Source organism: Bubalus kerabau, unplaced genomic scaffold (genome assembly GCF_029407905.1).
Source record: "Bubalus kerabau isolate K-KA32 ecotype Philippines breed swamp buffalo unplaced genomic scaffold, PCC_UOA_SB_1v2 scaffold_78, whole genome shotgun sequence".
NCBI classification, from domain to species: domain Eukaryota; kingdom Metazoa; phylum Chordata; class Mammalia; order Artiodactyla; family Bovidae; genus Bubalus; species Bubalus kerabau.
Genome location: NW_026577932.1, coordinates 327,486 through 347,753, shown reverse-complemented (window position 1 = coordinate 347,753; position 20,268 = coordinate 327,486). Strand labels below are relative to the sequence as shown.

The 20,268-nt window shown below is 41.7% G+C and overlaps 1 protein-coding gene across 1 annotated transcript in view; it reads right to left on the bottom strand.

Moving 5' to 3' along the window:
• LOC129641149 (NBAS subunit of NRZ tethering complex-like) overlaps nucleotides 1-20,268 on the bottom strand; it is a 65,047-nt gene that overhangs the window by 7,897 nt on the left and 36,882 nt on the right. The window contains exons 10-11 of the mRNA XM_055565930.1: nucleotides 10,815-11,044; nucleotides 5,750-5,860 (exon numbers count right to left, since the gene is read on the bottom strand). Of these exons, the coding sequence (XP_055421905.1) occupies nucleotides 5,750-5,860; nucleotides 10,815-11,044 (341 nt within the window). The remainder of the gene's footprint in view (nucleotides 1-5,749; nucleotides 5,861-10,814; nucleotides 11,045-20,268) is intronic.

Below are 20,268 nucleotides of genomic sequence, written 5' to 3'. Positions count from 1 at the left end.
TAGTCAAGGCTATGGTTTTTCCTGTGGTCATGTATGGATGTGAGATTTGGACTGTGAAGAAGGCTGGGCGCCGAAGAATTGATGCTTTTGAACTGTGGTGTTGGAGAAGACTCTTGAGAGTCCCTTGGACTGCAAGGAGATCCAACCAGTCCATTCTGAAGGAGATCAGCCCTGGGATTTCTTTGGAAGGAATGATGCTAAAGCTGAAACTCCAGTACTTTGGCCACCTCATGCAAAGAGTTGACTCATTGGAAAAGACTCTGATGCTGGGAGGGATTGGGGGCAAGAGGAGAAGGGGATGACAGAGGATGAGATGGCTGGATGGCATCACTGACTCGATGGACGTGAGTCTGAGTGAACTCCGGGAGTTGGTGATGGACAGGGAGGCCTGGCATGCTGCGATTCATGGGGTCGCAAAGAGTCGGACACGACTGAGTAACTGATCTGATCTGATTAAGCACTTCTTAGATAGCAAGTATTATGCTATCTCATTTAATTCTTACAAAGCAGTTATCTTATAATTGATATTCACATTGACCTGAAAAATAACTGTTCAAAAATCAGATCTGCAATCTTAGGTTGACAGCTGTCAGAGGGTGAGTTCAGTAAATCTGGTCTGTTTCCAGAATTAATAGCTGTTGTTGTTTAGTTGTTAAGTCATGTCTGATTCTTTTGTGACTCCATGGGGTCAGCCTACCAGGCTCCTCTGTCCATGGGATTTCCCAGGCCCCAGGCAAGAATACTGGAGAGGGTTGCCATTTCCTTCTCTGGAGGATCTTCCCAACCCAGGGACTGAACCTGCATCTCCTGCTTGGCAGGCAGATTCTTCCCCACTGAGCCACCAAGGAAGCCCAGACTTAAAAATAGCTACTTTTTTTCACCCCTGAGCATCTACTACAACATACCAGGTATTTTATATAAATATCTCAAAGCTTGCAGCAGTTTTGCAAGATGGAGTGAGAATACTCATTTTGCAGAGGAGGAAACTCTAGGAGTAGAAGGATGAAACAACTTGCTCACCAAGGCCACATCAGAAGAAAGTCATGGAGCTGTGGTGTGAATCCAGACCTGTAGGATTCAAGTACTGAGCACTTTTCACAAGATGAGAACAGGCCCCAAATGCATCTTTTTCTTACTACATTTTGTGCCAGTATAAGGAATTTTTTTCTTTACTATTTGGGGGAAAAGTAGCCCTAAGTATCATAACACAGAAAGGGAGGTAGCAGATGTATGAAAAGAATTGCCTCCATTTGGGTAATGGTAGCATTTAGTTTTTCCATTTTTAGGATTGGTAGATTTTTTCTTATGTACAATGCAAATCACAGTCGTGATCAGCATCATGACCCTTTGGGCCAAAGAAAGATCAAAAGTTAATGCATAGCTCAATTTAAAAAAATGGGTAAGACCTATGACCTGAATTTCTATAGTCAAGCCTTCGACTCCAATATGGATTCTTCCTGGACTTGAATTTTTATTTACCTTATTTTTCAATGTTACAAAAAGCTAAGCTGCCTTAAATCCCCCTTTCTACACACTAATTATTCTCACACTAACTCTTCAACTAAGCCAAGAGGAGAAAGCCAGAACTGAGAATTCTCTACAACATGGCACTCTGGACATCAGCCTATGAACAACAGCAACCCTCAGCTTCTGTTTCAACACAGGAGAAGGTAGATACATTACATAGTTCATTGACTTCCTCATAGCTATAACATGCTCTTGCCCATCCTTATATGTGAGACCACAGACTCCTAGTAGACAATATACAACTGATTGTGCAAAGCAGCACAGCACAGGCAGAGTCCCTTCCCAACATCTAAAGATGTGGCACTAAACTGACCAGCTGAGATGAAGAGGTATCTCACTTGATCTCTGCCACCCAAGCAAGATCATGCAGATAATCAATCCCCTGGGTGATGGAAAAGCACATATCAGAGTGAAATAAAAGTGTAGGATATGTGGCCTTCAGGTCTGCAGCTTAAATAAGAAGGAACAGACTGAGGCTGTTCTCAAAGCTGACAGTCAAAGGTATCTCTGGCCCCTGTGTAGTCCTCCTTTGCTCACTGGGCTCCACTCGCTCCAGCCACCAAGGCTGTTCCTTTACTCAAAAATGCCAACAATCCACTGTCCCAGAATGGAGTCCCTCTGCAAATGCCTTTTCTTCCTTTCTCCAAGAGTGATCTGTTTGTATGTCCTAAGACAGGTCTTTTCTATCCGCTCCTTGTGGGTTTCCTTTATGGTACTTACTATGACTAGCAATTTATTTTTAGTTGTTCTTAACTGTGTGTGTGTGGTGTGGGTCTCCCCAGTTAGAATACATGCTATAGAGTAAGGAGGAGCCCATTTTGTTCAACATTTAAAACTGTGCTCAAAATACAAAAGTTCTAGTAAGAAAGATGATAATAATACTTCATGAATAAACAAATGCACTATTCCACCAGCTAGAAGCATCCTCTGCCATTTCAAAATGATCCCGTATTCAAAACTTAAAGACATTGATGGAATCAGCAGAACTGACAAGAGCAGTAACAGGAATAATCTTGACAGATTGAAGAGCCACCTGGCTACACACACACACCACAGATTTTCTCTAATCTTTACAACCATAACCAGGTGGGGATCATGGTCCTCATACCTGAGAAAACAGCAATGCAAGAGGATCGGGAGACTTGCTCAAGGCTACACAGTTAGGGTTATGGGGAGCAGAGCTGGATCTTGAAATGTGGCCTGACTCCAAAACCCATGCCCTCACACCAGACATCGTCTCTAAGATGCACCAAAGTGCCTAGAACAGCCCAGAGGTGAAGAGGGCTGTGGAGGCTGCGGTGAGCGAGAATCAACCCTGAGCTCAGGGAGCTGAACACACTCAGAAGAGCCAGGGTCCGCCAGCTGGAGCTGACTACAGGCACACAGACCCACAAAGCCATCTCTGATGTTGAAAACTACCAAGAAAAAGAAAGAAAATGAGAAAAAATAAGGGGGAAAGGAGGCCAGGAACTCAAGTTTGGGTGTTTATGACAATTATCTCTTTCTTACAGGAGTGAAATTCCAGTAATCACTACCATTCATTAAGGATCGATCATGTGTCAGGTTCTGTAGGTTTGACATTTCACCATGAAATCATTTATGACTTAAGAATATAGGAGAATGAGTTTCTGAGAACTGATTTCTCCCATGCAGGGACACACGGCTGGAGAGACTATCAGGATGTACTCACGGTTTCTTGATCGGAAGCGTCTGCGTTAGTGCACAAGGCTCCCTCATCCAGCCTGTGTGCCTGCTTCTCTGTACATTGGCTGAGATGAGGAAATACCTCCAAATTCAACCAAGAGGAAGGAGAAGGCAAAATTATAGAAAAATCAACTTCAGAGGCGAAGATGGCTTTTTTAAAGGAATAGTAACACAAAAACCCTAAAATAAAGAACGTCTTTTTCTTGTAACTGCAATCTACTGACATCTTATTGGCATTGATTCAGCAAGTAAATATTGGGCAATTTCTACTGTATTAACAGCTGATCTTTAATACTCATGTGACTAAGCTGGACTGAACAGTATGACAAATAACAGTCTTAAGTAAAGAACAGGGAGCACCAAACACCACTTGCTAAATCAACATTAGGTGTTTTGTTGCTCATAAGTAATGGCATCAGCAGATAATGATTTCCTTTTTGTAACTGCTGTGCATCTGCATAATCACACTGTGATCTGCCGTAATGATATGCTGGGAACAGTCATGCACATTACTAGATTGCCTGATAATTTATAATATATTCAGAGACCAATGGGGCATCCTGTTTGGACAGATATGACAACCTTTTATGAAACAGTCAATGAAAAGAGACATTTAATAAAATGCCAAAAATTTTTAAGCCAATATGCATTTTATAATAAACATTTATTTGAACATGTCTATGCCTCTAAAATGGTGAAGTTACTACAATATTTATTACAGATTAATACTGTCATCCATGTAACAATTTCATAAATATTTAAGATGTAGATGGTAGAATTCCAGAAATATTAATAAAATTAAAGCTGATAAGTTATAACAGGTCTTGACCATTCAACCGGGATGCTGGGAAAGACTGAAAGCAGGAGGAGAAGGGGACAACAGAGGATGAGATAGTTGGATGACATCACCGACTCCACGGACATGAGTTTGAGTAAGTTCCGGGAGTTGGTGATGGACAGGGAAGCCTGGCATGCTGCAGTCTGTGGGGTCACAAAGAGTTGGACAAGAATGAGCAGCTGAACTGAACTGACCATTCAACACTACCCCTCTTCTTTAAACCCTTTTGTCCCATAGCTTCTCTAGAACAATATTCCTCCCTCTCAATTGCTGATTTTGTCCCTTTTGCTGGCAGCTCTTCCTCTCCCACTAATTGTGGAAGGTCCTCAAATTTTGTGCTAAGTCTTTCTCCTCTCTTATTCTACATTCACTCCCAAAGAACACCAGCAACATGACTTATTTATTATCTATGTGCCTATAACTCCCAAATTACTATCTCCAAACTCCACCTTTCCTTATGAATCCCAAATCTGTAAGACACACTGTCCACTTGATCTTTCCTCTTGGGAACTGCCACATGTATAACACTTCTATTCCTTTGCCTTTTCCTCACCCTCCCCTAACCTTGTGCCCCTAACTAGTATTTTCTGTCTCAAATGATGTCATCATCCAATGGACTGACCAAGTAGAGTCCTGGATGTAATGTTTAACCCTCCTCCTTTCACTCACCTCCATAGCTAGTTTATCCTTATTATTTGACTTATTTAGTGCCCTCTATTTCACTTTGCAGGTATCTCTGAAGCCCATTCTCATTACTCCTATACTTTCAAAACCCCACTCCAGGCTATGGTCATCCGTCCTATAGTCTATTACTCTCATAGTTTCCTAAACAGTCCATATATGTCTGCAACGGCCTCCCTAAAATCTTTCCTCAACATGGTGGCCACAATGATCTTATCAAAATGAAAACCTGATCATATTACCTCTCTCTCTTATCAGAATCCTTAGGTACCCTCCTATCACTCTTAGGAAAGATCCCACAGCCCTAGATAGGGCCCACATGCTCTTGTTACAAGGTCTGGTTTCCCCCCATCTCACATCATGCTCCAATGACTCTGGGGGCCTCACCATATCACCATCTATTAGGCCTGCAGAAATCATGTTCCATCCTGTCGAGGGGCTTTTTACAGTAAACTGTCCTGCCTTCCTAGAAAACGCTTCTAGTATATTCAATACTTAATTTTGAGTCAATAGTTATGTCTCAGCTCAAGAGTTATTTCCTCAGGAAAGTCCTCCCTAACTATGCCAAATCCCCTAGTTGGGCTCTCTTATACAGGGCCTGTCACAGTTTTAATTTCACATTTGCCTATGTCATTATTCAATTATTATCTGTCTTCTACCCTAGACTAAAAGTTCCAGGACAACTCAAATGTCTGCTTTTGTTCACGACTTGTAACCCTAGGACCTAACACTATTCCTAGTACACAAGAGATTCTCAGTAAATGTCTGTGATTCAATGAATAAAAAGTCTCAAATTCAGGATTATCACTGAAAACAAAAACTAAGACAATCATTAGCATATTGATGTCTAAAGAGATGTATGAAGAGAGATTGTACAAAGAGACCAGTCGACAACAGCTCAAAAGGAAAAGTGAAACTGAACAATACAACTTCAAGATTCCTCTAAAACAGACTCTGAAAAAAGACATGGACGTAAACTTACACAAGTTGTGTGCTTACCCACTGTCGGTGAACAGGAACTCCAAATGGGTCATAAAAATCTCCCAACGGGAGACGCTGTAGCGCTGGGCCAGAGAAAGAGCGATGCTGTAGACGTTTTCCTCCAGCGTCCTTCACAAATGTGCATCAACCACAGGGAAAGGAAAGAAGAGAAACACGTGACCTTAATCAGCAGAGAAAGCGTTCATTACGACTGCTCTCATGCTAAAGGGGGCGCAGCCAGCACAGTCCCTCATAAGACATGTCACAGTAATTCAGGAAAAGTACACCCAAGGGATTTTAATGCTCCTTCTTCACTGTGATGCGTTGCAAATGACCAAGGAATCGTCTAGATCAATGGACCTCAAACGAGGGTGATTCAGCTCCACTCAGGGAACATTTGACAATTTTGTCTGGAGACATTTTTGATTGTCATGGTGGGTGAGGAAAAGGAGAAAGCAGTTGGCATCTAGTGGGCAGAGGTCAGGGAGGCTGTGGACCAACCTACAATGCACAGAACAGCCTTCCTGCAACAAAGAATGACCCAGTCCAAAACGTAGTGAGATAAAAAAATGATGGTCTAGGTACCAGGGCCTACAGTGAAAAAGGAATGCAAAGAAATGGATCCCTGCCCCACAGGTAAATCTCTGAGAAAAACACAGTTAGTCACTCAATAAATTCTCATTTTCTACACTGGGCCAGCTATTATGCCAGCTGTCTAAGATATAAAAACAACAAGATACTTCTTGAGGAACTCGCGGCCTAATGGAGTGTATGAGGTGTGAACCAGGCATCAAACAGAAAGGGGTAATGTCAAAAGACTACAAAATACTGTGAGGATACAGATGAGAGAGTGAACAGGGATTAACTAAGCAGAGGCGATAAAGAGGGAGAAGAGACAAATGGGCTTTTGATAGACGGGGTTTCACAACCATGAATGCACAGGGTCCTCAGGTCTACTGAAGGACCTATACCTTATCCTACAGGCAGTGGAGACTCAATGGAAAGTTCAAATCAGGGAATGGTGTCATCAGATATGAGAATCTCTAGGTATGTAAACAATTCTGGTCCAGAGCACCTACATAAAGGCCATATTGGAGAAATTGTCACAAGACCCCAACTTTCCTGAAGCAAAGGAAACATAAGGATGGGATTCTTCATTAGGAGGATGGTTGTCTATCAGCAGACGAATGGATAAGAAAGCTGTGGTACATATACACAATGGAATATTACTCGGCCATTAAAAAGAATACATTTGAATCAGTTCTAATGAGGTGGATGAAACTGGAGCCTATTATACAGAGTGAAGTAAGCCAGAAAGAAAACATCAATACAGTATACTAATGCATATATATGGAATTTAGAAAGATGGTAATGATAACTCTGTATGTGAGACAGCAAAAGAGACACAGATGAATAGAACAGTCTTTTGGACTCTGTGGGAGGGGGCAAGGGTGGGATGATTTGGGAGAATGGCATTGAAACATGTATATTATCATATGTGAAATGGATCGCCAGTCCAGGTTTGATGCATAGGACAGGGTGCTCGGGGCTGGTGCACTGGGATGACCCAGAGGAATGGTATGGGGAGGGAGGTGGGAGGGGGGTTCAGGATGGGGAACACATGTACACCTATGGCTGATTCATGTCAATGCATGGCAAAACCACTAAGTAATTAGCCTCCAATTAAAATGAATAAATTAAAAAAAAAAAGAAGGATGGTGGATAAAAACCACAGAAACAGGAATGAAATACCTATTACCATCAAGTAATACTGCTAAGACTACACTTAGCCTCACTAAGGAAACCGATATTTGTAAGTTGGATCATCTAGGAGCTGGCAAATGATTTCCGTTCAAAGCCAAATAGTAAATCTTTCAGGCTTTACCACCATATGGTCTCAGAAGCATATTCTTCTATTGCTTTTTACTCCTGCTTTTCCACAAACCTTTAAAAATGTAAGCCATTTTTAAAAATGTAAAGCCATTCAATGCTCATAGACTATAAAAAAGAGACCAAGGACTGAATTCAGTCTGTCAATACCTGGATTATTAGGCAACTGTCATTAAAAATGATTTCTTAAAGGATTTATTGATAAAACTCTCATTTTATCCTGACATCCACAGGATAAAATGAGAGTCTGTGGAGAACAGGGACCATTAGCAGTTCACCCTTCCTATTATGAGAGTCTACCACAGCATCTGACACCAGGTGTGTACTAAGTATTCACATCTTTATTATCTGATAAAAGTGGGAAGAAACCAAACTATATTCTGTTTTCCTCAAAGTCACCCTAGCCACTGAGATAGTAATAACTAAGATAATACAGACAAAAAAGGACAACTATAATGTATGCACAGAAAACAACAGCCATTAAAATGGACATAAAATTGGTAAGAAAATAAAGAATGGCCACGTTTGAAGGTGGAGCTGCAAAACAGCAGGAAGCAGGTTCTTCAAGGATTCTTTTGTGTGAGATGCTAAAATCCTGTCTCCAAACCAGAAGTGCTAACTCAGAAAACTCATAGATACTTTGAGATATTTTGAACGAGCCATCTAAAGACTGCTGTGTATATTTATAAACAACAGATTGTGGAGAAGATTCTATTATTTATTTATCAAAAGCATATATTTGTCCTCTAGGATATGCTTCAAATAGCATGTGCTAGCTGGATGCTTAAAAAAAAAAGACAAGACAAAGCCCTAGCAAAAATGATGTAAGGCATGCCTTATCTTGTTAACTTGTATCTGCATAATAACCCTCTTCTAAGAAACCATAAACAATCTCACTCAGGATTACCAAATGCCCAAAGAAAAGCCCACTGGACTTGGCAATAGGAAGTGCAGGCTCAACTCCTGGCTCTGTGACCTTGAACAATGCTTTAAAGCTCTGTGCTTCTCACATGCCTCTTCCAAAAGTAAGGAGATTGCATGATATTATCTCTTCAGTCACTTTCAAATTGGACATTAAACGAACCTAAGAAATTATGAACCTCCAGGAGAACAGAGGGGAAGAGTAAAAAAAACTGTACATTTCTCTTAACTGAATTCTCCCATAGGCTGTCCCTACTATCTTTCTTTGATCTCCATTTTCCCTGCCTCACTCTAAAAAGAATTTGAGTGTCTTCTCATAGGAAAAAAGCCCAGGATAATATAAAGTACTATTAGAGTACTAAAGTTATTTTGCTGCTTTAAGATTTAAGAATAATGATGAAAAATAGCAACGGCCACTGCCATAATCAAGACCGTCTTTGCTATTTTAAGGTACCTCTCGTGAGTGCATGCTAAGTCACTTCAGTCATGTCTGACTCTGTGACCCCATGGACTATAGCCCATCAGGCTCCTCTGTCCATGTGATTCTCCAGGCAAGAATACTAGAGTGGGTTGCCATGCCCTCCTCCAGGGGATCTTCCTGACCCAGGGATCGAACCCGCATTTCCTACGGCTCCTGCATTGCAGGCAGATTCTTTACCACTGATTTTAAGGTACTTATCAGGAGAGATTAATAACTGTAAAATGTAGGCACAATCTACCCTTGTTTCAAAGGCTGGAAACCTAGACTGAACTGCATACAAATGCTTCTGGGAAAATTCAATCAGGCAGTGTGGGCAGGGTGTGTGGTGCTGAAGATGTGATGCCTTTGGTAGGTAGCAGGAAATCACAGCTGTGATCCTTACCATCTATGGAAACTTGGGCCAATTACTTAATATTAATAAGCCTTAAGTTCTTTGGAAAAGGAAACTGCAACCCACTCCAGTATTCGTGCCTGGAGAATCCCATGGACAGAGGAGCCTGGTGGGCTACAGTCCATGGGGTTGCACAGAGTCAGACATAACTGAGTGACAAACACTTTTAAGTTCTTCAGCTATAACATGGGGATAACATTTTCTATCAGAGGGCTACCTTTAAGGATTAAAAGATGTTTTCAAAATAAAGTTTATAGAGCATCTAACACCATTCTAGGCCCATAAGAAGCACTCCACAAATCAGGGTGTTAAAAACAAAACATACCTCTAACTTAATAACCATTGTGAGTGAGCCCACTTTATAAAAATATCTTGTTTAACTTCCCCAACACCTGGCATGTAATTCTCATTTGATCAGAACTCATTTGATCTAAAACAAAAAATGAGGACCAGTATTAAAACCAAGGGCAACTCCATACCTAGAAGAGAACATTCCCACAGGCCTTGAAGTGTACTGGCATCTCACACAAGGGCTAACTTTTCTCTGGAAAGAGCCAAGGGACAAAGGAAAAAACGGAAGCTGCTACAGGCTTCGAACAAGAGAAACTGCCAGAGTGAAAGATCTGCTTTCTCTCGGAACCCAGGACAGATGAAGGTGCCCTGGACCCACAACACGTGGTCCTTCCTCTTGGATTAAGTCGACTGTACCTATTTTTAACACAGTGAGGAAATTAAACAGCCATGTAGCAGAAAGTGAGATTCCAGCCAGGAATCAAAGGGAATCTTGTTTTTAAATTTCTAAAGTAAGCTTCATGGGCTTCCCAGGTGGCATTCGTAGTAAAGAACCTGTCTGCCAATGCAGGAGACGTAAGAGACATGGGTTCAATCACTGGGTTAGGAAGATCCCCTGGAGGAGGCAAGGCAACCCACTCCAGTATTTCTGCCAGGAGAACCCCACGGACAGAGGAGCCTGGCAGGTTATAGTCCATGGGTTGCCAAGAATAGGACACAACTGAAGTGGCTTAGCACGCACACGGTAAGCTTCATACTTTTAACCCCGATCATACTGCATCACCTCTAACATGGTACTGGGGTCAGGATACCAAAATCATAGGGAAATTTTCTTATAATTATCATCCTTACTATTTTAAATCTGCAAGCCTAAAATACAGTCCGCATCTACTGATCATTCAGAAGGCAGCTATGCTAACCATGATCCCACCAACAATCCATTTGTGAAGACTCACATGTCCCTCACAGGATCGGAAGAAGTAGAGGAAACCCTGCTTACGGTAACCATGAATGTACATCTTTAAGGGACTGTGACTCATAGTCCTGATACCTCAGCTTGTCCTTGTGTGTTTTATCCCATCCCTTTATGAGACAAAGGTATCTCTTACTCGGCCAGGCCAAGGATGGTTTCCCTTTTGTACTGGTCGTCGGCCGTGAACCGCTGCACGTCCACACCCTTCTGCAGGCCCTGGAGGATCTGAGCCTGAGTGAAGTCCAGCAGGCGTTGGTTGTAATAGTGCAACTGCTTGGTCAGTGCAGTGAGCTCCTCGGGCCAGGCCTCTTGTCCGTACAGAGTCACATGCCTGCTGACCATCTTGATCAGTTCTTTGGGATCAGCCTGTGAATAACAAAAAGACTAATTAGAAAAAAAAAGTAACAATGGGAAGAAGGTCACGTCAACTGGACGTCTGTCTGGCCCTTCACACGGCCGCTATCTAATCAAGGTTTACAACCACCCTGGGGAGTCTGTTGCAGAGGTGGTCCATTTTGCAGACCATAAGAACAGGACACAGAAACTGAGTCTAGGAATGGATTTCTGGATGCCTGCTCTGTTCTTTTACCTTAAAAACCTCCATCCACTTAAAAAATACATATGCTTGCTTTTTCAACTACCATTGGATACCTGAGCCTATTCCAGATCTCTTCCCTAATTATCTGATCATTTATAATAATTCACCCTGGAAGCAATTTTTGTCATCATTGCCCCTGGATAAATATTCTTTGGACCATCTAAGTATTCTCAATAACAAAGCTGTAGTTCAATAATCCCATTAGAAATGCCTAGGCAGTTAAGTAGAAGAGTATTTTCTCCAGGGATAAGTAAGGGGGAAAAAAAACCCATCCTTGTTCCTACAATCATCATTTTTTTTCTAGTTTCCTAAGAAAGTATGCAACCAATTTGTACTTTGCTCAATTTGGGGCTCAATGGGATACTGTCCTGTAATTCTTTGACTCATTTGAAAAAACCCTGATGCTGGGAAAGATTGAAGGTGGGAGGAAAAGGGGACGACAGAGGATGAGATGGTTGGATGGCATCACCGACTCAATGGACATGAGTTTGAGTAAACTCTAGGAGTTGGTGATGGACAGGGAGGCCTGGCGTGCTGCAGCGCATGGGGTCACAAAGAGTCGGACACGACTGAGCGACTAAACTGATACTGATGTTACAAAACAATTATTCAAATAGAACAAAGCCCAGAATTGATCAGCTGACAGGAAAGGTAGTTATTTATTTATATTAAATAAATATAATATAACCACATTTATTTAAAGTTGGTCTGGTACATAGCAGCTCCACCATGCTTCCAGAGTTACTTAACATGTGAACAACATTAACTCAATCCCTCCCAGCTTCTGGGAAGACATGGTACATATTCTAATATGAGCAAATTAGAAAGAAAAAAAAAAAAAACACTCCCGAATCTACCTGTGGCTCTCTAAAACACATCTAATTATAATAAGCCATCAGCATTTCTCATGCATAAGTCATTATTCTGAGCTGCACAGGCGATTTATCAGTGTCGGGTCTATATTGCCAAACCTAGCCTGACATTCTCTCTCTTGATCCTATTAAGGAACGGTCTGGAAGTGATGATAAAAACCAATTAAAGAAATCTTCCTGGATTCCAACAGGTAGATTTAAGAAAAGGTCAACTTTACTAAATGCTTCCGCTATCTCTATGCATACACTGAGTCCTGTCTTCAAAAACTGCAGCTATCTATCTCAAGTCAAAAGACCTGGATTTGAAAACCAATGCTCCCAAGTAAGTAGCTGTAAGATCACCTGTCATTCACTCAACAAATACTTTTTGTGCAGCTATTATGTGCCAGGTGATGTCCTAAGAAGATGTGACCCTTTCCTCCAGGAATGTAGTCTATAAGGAAAGACAATCAATCAAACGACAATAAATGGTTTGATACCACTAAGCACAGGGTGCTATGGGAATGAATACAGAGGGGTTGGCTTCAGGCATGTGTCAAGCAGGGCTTCGTGGAAGAGTTAATTCCTAGTCTAACTATTCAGGTGTTAAGTAGTAAAAAGGCCATCAAGAAAAAGGGCTTCCCCTCATGGCTCACTGGTAAAGAATCCACCTGCCAATGCAGGAGACATGGGTTCAATCCCTGGTCCGGGAAGATCCCACATGCTTTGGAGCAACTAAGCCCATGGGCCACAACTGCTGAACCTGTGCTCTAGAGCCTGGGAGCCACAACTGCCGAAGCCCACACACCCTAGAGCCTATGCTCTGCAACAAGAGAAGCCACCACGATGAGAATCCCTTGCACCGCAACTAGTCTCCGCTTGCCGCAGTTAGAAAAACACCTGTGCAGCAAGGAAGACCCAGCATGGCTAAAAATAAATAAAATTATTATATATTAAAAAAAAAACAACAGGGAAACAAATTCCAGTAAAGGTGAGAATATGTGCTAAGCCTAGATGGCTAAGCCCTGATGGGAAGATGGAGTGCACAAAGCTGATCTAACTGCATTTAGAAGTGATTTGGGAATAAGCTGTATAAGGCTGGTATATCTGGCAACGGATTTAGGCAAATCAGATCCCATTCCTAGGCTCTTAGTGCCTCTTCATCTGTCATTTAACCCGGTTCCCTTCTGCTTACAGACTGAAGCTCATGAGGCCCCTCCCTGAACCACCCACCAGAGGCACAGCCCCCTCTGAAGCCGTCTGGCATATGGATGTTGCCAGGGAGCCAGCAGCCCATCTACACCTGCTCTGCATCCTGGTGTGCCCTGTTGTTGCCCGCTCGTCTCACACCTCATCCAGTAAGCACTTTTCTGCCTAGAAAGAGAGAGAGCAGGAGCAAATATGCAGCAACTGGGGTCTTAGGGCAGCAGGACAGCTCTTCTGAGGTGTTCTTTCAGGGAGCTCTTTGTACTGGTTTTGCACTCCACTAGCTAACTCATGTTGATCAAAACAGTGAAGAAGGCTTTTTTCCATGTATATTCTGACCCTCTGATTTTAGACTCAAGTCCTCCAGCCTCAAACAGCCCAGTGTGCTCGGAAGGCAGAGCAACAACCAGGCAGCCCATCTCTGTATGACTCCATGCCCTGCTCTACCAGGCTGTTGGTTCCTACTCCCTACTCATGGAACAGACTACCTTCACTCTCCCAAGGGCTTCTTACGGTTATTGTACCATACTCATTTTCTCACTCAGTTTTCTGGCATCTCATGGATTTGGTACCTGTATTGGGAGAGTACACCAAATATCTGATCTCATTTCTATTCTCTTTCTAACACCATTTATGAAGCAAATTCCCAAACCAGGTTAAAGAGTTCAGCTCCAAGAGTACTGAATAGCACACAGCAATAATGCACATAATTGCTACTACTAACATTACACTGGCTTTTCTTTATCTCACAGAGAGTTTCAAGTCTCCACATACAACCTTCATTTTCATACGTGGCAAAAAAACACCTATTCTTTTTTTCCAATGAAGAAAATGGCATGACAGAGTGTAATAAACATGGATACACATAAGTTACTAGCTGAATGTCCTTGTGCAAGCTACTTAACAACTACAAACTTAATAGTCTTATCTATAAAATGGCAATATACTATAGCTCGCATGGTTGCACAAAGCCTAAGAAACTATACACACACACACATATAAAATACACAAACCAAGACCTGGTCCGTAGGAGGGGCTCCAAAAATGAAAGCAATTATGGAATTTACTCAAAGGTATTCCCAGGTAGCACAGTAGTAAAGAAGCTGCCTGCCAATTCAGGAGACTCAAAAGATACAGGTTTGATCCCTGGACTGGGAAGAGACCCTGGAGAGGGAAATGGCAACCCACTACAGTATTCTTGCCTGGAGAATCCCATGGACAGAGGAGCCTGGCAGGCTGCAGAACATGGAGTTGCAAAGAGTAGGACATGACTCAGTGACTATGCACGCACATTACTGATACATCTGTTACACTTTAATTGTACTTTTATTGCATACTTTACATTGCCTCTCTTTTAAGTATTAAATTAGTTTCTAGAGGGCAGAAACCAGGTGTACTTAGTGGATGTATCTTTCCCACAGCACATTAGAGTTGTGGAGTAAAAGGGGGACACACCAAAGAGCAGCAGCAGCTTTTACATCAGCAGTACTAGTTTATATACCAGATCCTTTGCTTACTAGAGATGCAATTTGGGGCAAAAATTCGAACGAATCTTTTGGCCAACCAATACGTTGTTCTTGACAGACGCTTCATAGAGAGTAGATGGATGAGCATGTTTTAAGTTCTAGCTTTCTATGCAAATTATTTTCTAATCATTATCACTACTACTTTCTATCCCTTCCTCCAGAAACTTTACCTGTCATGATTATTTCCAATGTAAGTTTTTTTTTTTTTTTCTTTTTTTTTTTTTTTTAATTTTATTTTATTTTTAAAGTAAGTTTTAAATTCTAGCAACAATTCTTCCCCTGGGCTCATCACAATTTCTCTCAATATATTCCAAAAGCATCCTCTACTCAGCCCAACACTTCATTTCATACATTCATTCAATCACTTCACAAGTGCACAGCATTAAAGTTTCTAAAGCACTTTCACATGATTTTGATCTGACCTTCATACCAACCCAGTGATGGGCACAGGAGACTGCTGGTAACTGCTTTATAGATGCCAATCTCTAATTAGGCATCCTGAGCTGGAGTCTCACAGCAAGGAAGAGACTCAAGCCTCCTGATCTCTTGTCTTGTGGGCTCTCCACTGTACCAGGCCCTGCTCCCTACCCTGCCAGCAGAGCTCCTTGAATGTCCTACATCCAGCTTTACACATCAAGTCACTAATTTTTGAGCAAAGTATATTCAAACCTTTCTCCCTCTTTTTCCACCTAAGTTCAATGACATGATCCATGAGTACAAAAGTTTTTAGCCTTTAAGAAACTTTTGAAGGACTTTACGGGTAGCTTTGAAATCTCCCATATTCAGTATTGAAATGATACTACAAAAACTGAAAACATAAAAAGGCATAAAAAATTTAAGAAGTGTAGAGAATAAATTATTCTAATCTTCCCCCCAAATCTGGCAATGCAGTTTCTTTAAGGTGTAGAAAAAAAAATATGCTTTCTTTAAAGACTATGGCCAGGTCCCTGTAAAAAAAAAATTAATGTACATAAATATTTATGAGACTAGAACGCTGAATGACTTCATCTAGTACTACTAACTAGTAGAGGTAATAAATCCATTCAGGCTTAATAGTCTCCATTTCTTGGTAATATTGTTTGGAAAGTTTTAAACAGGTGGTATGTTTTCCCTCTAGGGTTGTTACTTGCTTGAGATAATTTTCTACTTAGTATTTTCAATTAGTAGCTTAAAAAAATGCATCTTAGAAATAGTCTACCATAAAGTTTTGAATTTCATCCCCTGCTAGGTTTGATTCTCTAGCATATAAAACTAAAAGACACATTTCCATTTTTAAATGATTTTATCTTCTTAAACTTTTTTTTTTTAAGCTAGAGAAATTACACTTCAAGATGCATATACGTGAAGAGGGATAAATTAGGAGTTTGAGATGAGCAGATACACAGTATTCTGTATAAAATAAATAAACAACAAGGTCATACTGTATAGCACAGGGAACTATATTCAATATCTTGTAATAACCCACAATGGAAAAGAATATATGCACGTGTGTACTTGCATGCTTATATGTATAACTGAACCACTTTGTTTGTATACCAGAAATTAACACTTTGTAAATTTCAATACTTCAATTTGTAAAAAAACTACAATTAAATACTTCAATTTGTAAAAGAGATGCAGTTACAATAATTACAAAAGATACAAATAAACAAGGTACAGAAATGTGTATAGCTTACTCATATATGTATTGAAAAGTTGTTATATAAATATGTACAACCATAACTATTTATGGACTGATACAAAAAGGAAACTGACCTTTTGTTTTATCCTATTTTCGTCATCTGTTTTTTGCCATGTTTTTGCATTGTTTTTTCAACATAAAAAGTTTATTAGGATAAACACTAGAAGAGGAAATTCTCTGCAAGTGACCATTTGCCAATCATCATTATAGATCTCTAAAAAGAAACATGAGGGACTTCCCCAGTGGTCAGGTGGCTAAGACTCCACACTCCCAGGGCAGAGGGCCTGGGGTCGATACCTGGACGGGGAACTAGATTCCATATGCTGCAACTAAGATCTGGTGCAGCCAGCTAAATCAATCCATCAATCAGTCAATCAATAAATATTAAAAAGAAAAAAGGCCTGCTGGGCTGCTCCAATGATCACCCAGGTTTGCTGCCGGGTCCTGGGGGTCTGTGCGGCTGACACAGGATGTGCTTTGCACCAAGATGCACAGGCTTCTTATCAGAAATGACACCACAAATCATATCAACACTTTCATTCAAACCTAGTAATCTACCTAAGTTATCATTCCCGCAGCTCAGAACTGCAGGGAGTGGAAAGAGAAAATGTGAAACAAGCTGGACTGACAATTGAGCGGAAGCAAAGCTTCGTGGAGAGTTATTATGTGTGGGCAACAAATTGAAACCACTTGGATCTCCATTTCCAAGATGATTCATCAGAAATTTGTCATGTCTAATTCAAACTCAGCTGTGTGGTTTTTTGCAGGGAGAGATTCTGAAAAGACTCAAATAATGAGCCATTAGGTAGTCAATGGACAATGCAAACATACTTAAAACATCCAGCTAACAGGCCCGTCCAAGAAAAGTCAGGACTCCCAAAATGTAATACTGATGGCTGTTCACCATAGCAGGTGAAATGATTCCTCAAATTAGTCACATGCCAATAACAGTCACTGAGTAACTAGAAGGAGGTGATGTCCTGGGGATTCTGAATAGACGGGGATTCCTGCCCTCAACAGGATCATATGTGGAAAGAAGACGAGGTGCACCGGCTATCACAGCCTACAAGATCCGCTCTAGGGGAAGTCTGGAAGAGCGCCGTGAGAGACAGAAATTAACTTGTGGCTCAGCTGGTAAAGAATCTGCCTGCAATGTGGGAGACCTGGGTTCGATCCCTGGGTTGGGAAGATTCCCTGGAGAAGGGAAAGGCTACCCACTCCAGTATTCTGGCCTGGAGAATTCCATAGACAGAGGAGCCTGGTAGGCTACAGTCCATGGGGTCGCAAAGAGTCAGACACGACTGAGTGACTTTAACTTTACTTTTCAACTTAAAAAAAAAAGATTATTTACAATAATTAGAAAGGTAAGAAAGAGAATTAAAAACAAAATCATTTCAGGCAGCAGAGAAAGTTTCACACAGCAAGCTTTTTTAAGCTCAGACTCATCTGCTACTAGTGGGAAGAAGTAAGAGGTATTTCAGGCAGGAGAATTACATCTGCACAGACACCAAGGCGTGGGAAAGGATGTCAGATTCAGAGAAATATACAGTCTGAACAGTCAGAGCATAAACTTCAAATGAGCCAGTGTTGGGATCATGACTGGTGGGGTGAGGAAGAGCCACCAGTGTTCACTGAGTGGCTTCCCTGTCAAACACGGGAGTGGAGATTTCAGCCAGCAGCCACTGCAAAGCGGGTAGAAACATCATGCTGGAGTGCAAGCCAGAGATCACTCGGGTCCAAAACACAGGGACACGCTGCTTCTGAAACAAAGCTGGAGTGGCCGCACGACCAGACAATGGGCAGGTAAAGACTGGAATCAGGAGCTCCGGTGACTGAGGTCACGTCCTACCGGAGCGACCCTGAGCAAGTAACCCAATTTCTCTGAGTCTTACCTTCTGCAGAGGCTGCCACTTCTGCAAAATGAGGCTGCTCAATGGAATCAAACGGCAGAATGAATGTGAAAGGTACTGAGACAGCCTATGTCTTCCCACGGTGAGACTCATCCTTCTACCGTTCCCAGACAGCTCCCCTAAACAAGCCCCACATACACCACTGCTGTGACCCCTCCTGACACCTTCCCGGCCTAGAGGAGACCCGATCGGGTCACAGTGAAGTCTGGTCACCGACTCCACTGCTGTCCTTTCCCTCTGGAGTCGGGCAACACTTCTGTGCCTCACATTTTATAAAGTAATACTTTCAATACTTCCTTAAATACTTGTGAAAAAACACTAGAGTACATAGGATGGCACAGGGACATATCAACTTCTCTGTTATAGGTTCCATCCTTTTATCTAGAACGCTCTCCTCCCCTCAGTCTTCCTCGTGCTATGCTCATCCTTTTCTTTAGTCAAAGGTCACCCTCTTAACTCAGGCCTTTCCTGAGCCTGTTTTAAACTGTACTCCACTGCTTAACTTTCTTCTTTGCTTTTTGTTTGCAAAGCTCTTATCATAATCAAACAAAGAATATATTTACTTTTTTTGTTGTTGATGGGGCCCCTCCCCAAACAGAATGTAAATCTGAAAAGGGGAAGTGTTTTTATATACACTGTCCACTACTGTCTTCCCAGGACCTAGAACACTGCCTGGCACAAGCAGTCATCTGACAAATATTTTTGATAAACACACACACATTATCCAACTGCCTCCTATGTACTGAAGGATGACTCATTAATTTTCAGTATTCTACCCCAGGGAACATCTGTTTACTCCCCTTGACATTCCAGGTCCTGCAACGAGGAAACCAATGAATACAACACAGGCACCGGCCTGAAACAGCTCGTTATCCAGTGAGATGAAAATAGATAAATTCAAAGTAACACAGTATAGAAGTCACGAGGTAAGGAAAGGGCAGTACAGGCACACAGAGGAGCATCCAGCACAGCTTGGGAGCATGACAGGATGGTGGCAGGTGGCAGGACCCGAGCACTAAGCAAAGGCATGCTGGCGAAACATTATGGGCAAAAGATTACAAAGTGCTGAAGACAAGGAACAGAGAATACACGGGCTGTGTGAGAAATTTAAGCAGCTTGGTATGGCTGGAACAAAAGGAAAATGAAGGTGAGGAAACAGAGGCCAGACGACCTCGCTAGGGCCACGGGAAACCACTGAAGCACTGAAGTGGAGGAGAGGAAGCCCAGACCTCCATTCCGGAAAGGCTGCTCTGCCAGATGCCTGGAAAAAGATGCAGAAGCGACAGAAAGGAAGAGACGATGCTTGCTCCATTAAGTAAGTACACTGTTCCAGAAATTAACCTGCCACACTTCCACCTATATATAATCACTCTTCCTCTCAATTTATAACACAGTAGGTCAATTCCTTATCTCAAACAAAAACATACCTGTGATATAAAAGCAAAACAAAGGAAAATTACTAGAGTATAGGGGGAAAAAGGAGTACAAAGCAGTAGCTATCAAAACAAGAAATTCAAAATTTCCCAAATAAAGTAATACATGAACTAGACTAAAAAAGACAGTTCTTTTCTTGGCCCAAACTTCATCCTAATATACCCATTTCTGAAAACAATATCCACTCATAATGGTGATGCCCTTGGGAGAGTAACCTGTGTGGCAGAGAGTTCGCTCATTCCCCTTTCTCTTTCTAAATAAAAACTGAAGAATCAAAGCCATAGATTTTGCCATGAACAGAATGTTTTCATATACTTACAGGCTCTTAGATATGTTTTGGATGGCAAAGGCATCCAAATTCTTTCTCTGCAGTCTGCTCTGGGT